Source organism: Phytophthora parasitica (assembly GCF_000247585.1).
Source record: "Phytophthora parasitica INRA-310 unplaced genomic scaffold supercont2.64, whole genome shotgun sequence".
Taxonomy (NCBI): Eukaryota; Oomycota; class Peronosporomycetes; order Peronosporales; family Peronosporaceae; genus Phytophthora; species Phytophthora nicotianae.
In genome coordinates, this window is record NW_008649050.1 from 33,372 (window position 1) to 36,470 (window position 3,099).

The following is a 3,099-nucleotide window of genomic DNA, read 5'->3' on the forward strand; positions in this document are numbered from 1 at the left end:
CTTCACGGCTGTAACATCGTGCAGACTCAAAAATATGACTGGTACCTATGATCCACCAACGGCGGATATCATTGTAGGTACGCTGTGTTTATCGCACGCCAAAGAGGATTTTTTGCTTTTTACCACTAGAGTACATGCGGAGTATGTTCTGGTTTCCGGATGGAGGATAGGAGTTTCCCAATCAACGCTCAGTTTAGCCGACAAGAACACAAGGAAAAATAGTCTGTAGGATCGCTGTAGGAGCTCATTCGCAGTTCGACCGCGTTTTAACTCGCCTCACCACGCCCTCACTCGAGGCTGCCGGCAATCAGTACAACACAATGCCCCCCAACGACTGACTCATATGCTTGGAAACTTTTGGTATAATGTCGTTGAGGTTTCTCCACGCGCGTACAAAGCCCAAAGTTGGCGACCCAATTTCCTGTCAAGGGCACCTTGATGTCAGTCGATTCACAACATCGGTCAGACCTTGCTCTTCATCGTTGTTCTCGTTTTGAGAGCCCCTCAACAGTTGTTTGTCGTTGACGTCAGGCTCTGAGACCATTGCGACTCAAGCGCGAGCGCCCCATCAATGATATCTTCGAACTTGTTGTCGATTTGAGGTCTTCGTTTTCCGTCTGGACAGCATCTCCGAATGAAAAAATGAAGGCCAAAGCGATCAGTAAGCCCCAAAAATGAAGTCGCATGGCTGGACCTTGAGAAACACTTGTTTAAGAGAAGGCGAAATGAAAAGTGGGGTTGCTAGCCTCAGCAAGGGAAACAGGAACTCAAACTGTCTTGTTTCGGATCGCGCAGACTATAACGATGTGTCCTTTTTATAAATACTTGTAACTTGCGAGAATTTATGACTCCAGATATGACGTTCTTAATGTTATTGAAAAAATAACGCGGTTACGATGCATATAATCGAGTTTAGCAATGTGAACGATCGGTTCAGTATCCGCGAGTGGATACTGCTATTTCCGGAAGCAGAAGGATGCAAACTGCGATCAAGCTCAGTTAAGGAGGACGAAGGTACCCGATATAGATACGGTAGTGCTAGCAGTAGCGAAGGAGAAGCCACTCACTCCGGTTTCTCCTCTTCACCGATAAAGTCGACCCGCCTCACCGCGCCCTTCGACTCACTGCAATGCACTACATTATGCCCCTCATCCGGTTGCGTGATGGAAATGTGCTACTATTATCAATTTTGGATGAGCTAAAAACCTTGATGTGTAACTCTCTCCCAAGTTATAAAAAGTAGCAGTTACTACATTTCTAGTGGGCCAGTGGCTTGACGGAGAATTGTTAATTAAAAGTTTTCGGGTGCTACGGATCTACACAGCTGTCCCTCAGGTTGATATCGATACCAGTACTTGATTCGAAAGTGATATTTATTATTTCGGTTAAATAAATCTGACAAGTCGGTTTGCTATAGGTCAGAAACAGCAAGAAGGGGCGATTCCTCGCGACCACTCATGAATCGTGAATTGCTTGAGCTATAGTGCCAAGATAGCCAGATATGCATCGTAGTGCCCGGTGGGCCCTAATTCAGCAAATGAAAGTACACCTTTCTCTTACATGTTCTTGGTATGCAGAGGCAAAAAATAACTACTGCGAATAACGTAAACTATGCAATACTGTAGTAATTTGCACGTGAATTCCAATTGAAGTGGCAGGTGATATCGTGTCCAAATATTTAGCAAACTTTGATCTCATTAAGATAAACGAGACTGATTCCCGTAGCGTTCCCTCAACTAAGTTTGACTTGGAATTGGAGGGGGTGGGGTATGGATATCCTCCTATCCGAAATTCTTTTTAGGAATGAGAAAGAACAGCATCAGGATCCTAACGGGCTACGGAAATCACTCCACTTACGTGTTTTCCGAGAGCTCCCTAAGCTATCGTGGCACCCATACGGCTGTGAATTGGCATCACTATTAGATTGCGTCTAGGTTGTGCAAGTAAACTTTCCAGGCAAACCCAGTACAGCGCTACTATATTGTGGAATGCACTAGCTTCGATGCAACTCCATTCGCTCTGTTTCTTTGCGATGTGCTCTCAGCACCGGATGGTGGAGTGCCACAACTGAACACAGAGAGTCTCAGTTTCCAATTTCTCGATAAGTCTTCGCAAGTGATATGCAGTTTTGACTTGCCTTTGCATCGGCAGTGGTTTGCATTTTTGCCCCCGCCGTATGCATGAATACCTCGAAGAGCGTCCTCAATGGTTGGTATCCCTGCGCAGACTACACATTCTCGGATGAAGGTAGTTCTACTGGGAGTAGTTCTACTATTCACGGGGCACAGTGCGCCGTATTCAGCGCGCCATTGTGCTATCCTGGAATTTGTGAGGCACCTAAAGGCATTAGCCAGAAGGTCGAGATCTTTGTCAAGTATCCCAGCCACGACAATCGACACCGAAATTGCTTCCAATGTGTGGATACTTCAAGGTGAACCTGGAGACTCATCAACAAACAGTAAGTGGAATGGGTATCAGATCGCAATAGTTGAAGTCTTACTGACATGGTTGACGTATCTTGATTCCTTCTCATCATTACGTGCGCGTTTCAGTGGAGGCCCCGATGAAGACGTTGCACTCGCTGCTGGAAGGAACAGTAAACGTGTACACGATGGACCACCGTGGCACAGGACGCAGCACATTGTTTGATTGTGTGGCAGCTCAAGTCACCACCACGGGATCCCCAAAAGGCAGCAAAATTGATCCGTCGGAGGTTCCCGCATGCGCCGAAGAACTGCAAATCAAATATGGGACCTTGCATCTTTTTCTGTGACGACAGTTGCCGCGACTTTCATGACCAAATACACAAATGGAGTTGATACCATCGTGTATGGCGTCAGCTATGGAACAATTTTTGCGGAAAGGCTCATGCACTTGGCCCCTCCGCAGGTGACTGGATATGTGCTGGACAGCGTCGCAGCAACTTCCGGAGCACCCGATGATAAATTCTTCTGGATATCAAGATGGGACTTCAACTTTCATGAGGTGGGCGATGATTTCTTGTCGCTTTGTGCGAGTGACAGCAACTGCAAGTCTCGCTTCAAGTCTAAAAGTCTCAACAACACTCTCCAAAGTATAATGAAGTAGTTTGACAAAGAT

The 3,099-nt window shown here is 46.3% G+C and overlaps 1 protein-coding gene across 1 annotated transcript; it reads left to right on the forward strand.

Moving 5' to 3' along the window:
- Window positions 1-2,563: 2,563 nt before the first annotated feature.
- PPTG_17007 (hypothetical protein) lies at window positions 2,564-2,773 on the forward strand (the record flags this gene model as incomplete). Its single annotated transcript, XM_008914836.1, has 1 exon — window positions 2,564-2,773. The coding sequence occupies one exon, from the start codon at window positions 2,564-2,566 to the stop codon at window positions 2,771-2,773; it is 210 nt and encodes a 69-aa protein (XP_008913084.1).
- Between the last annotated feature and the right edge of the window lie 326 nt (window positions 2,774-3,099).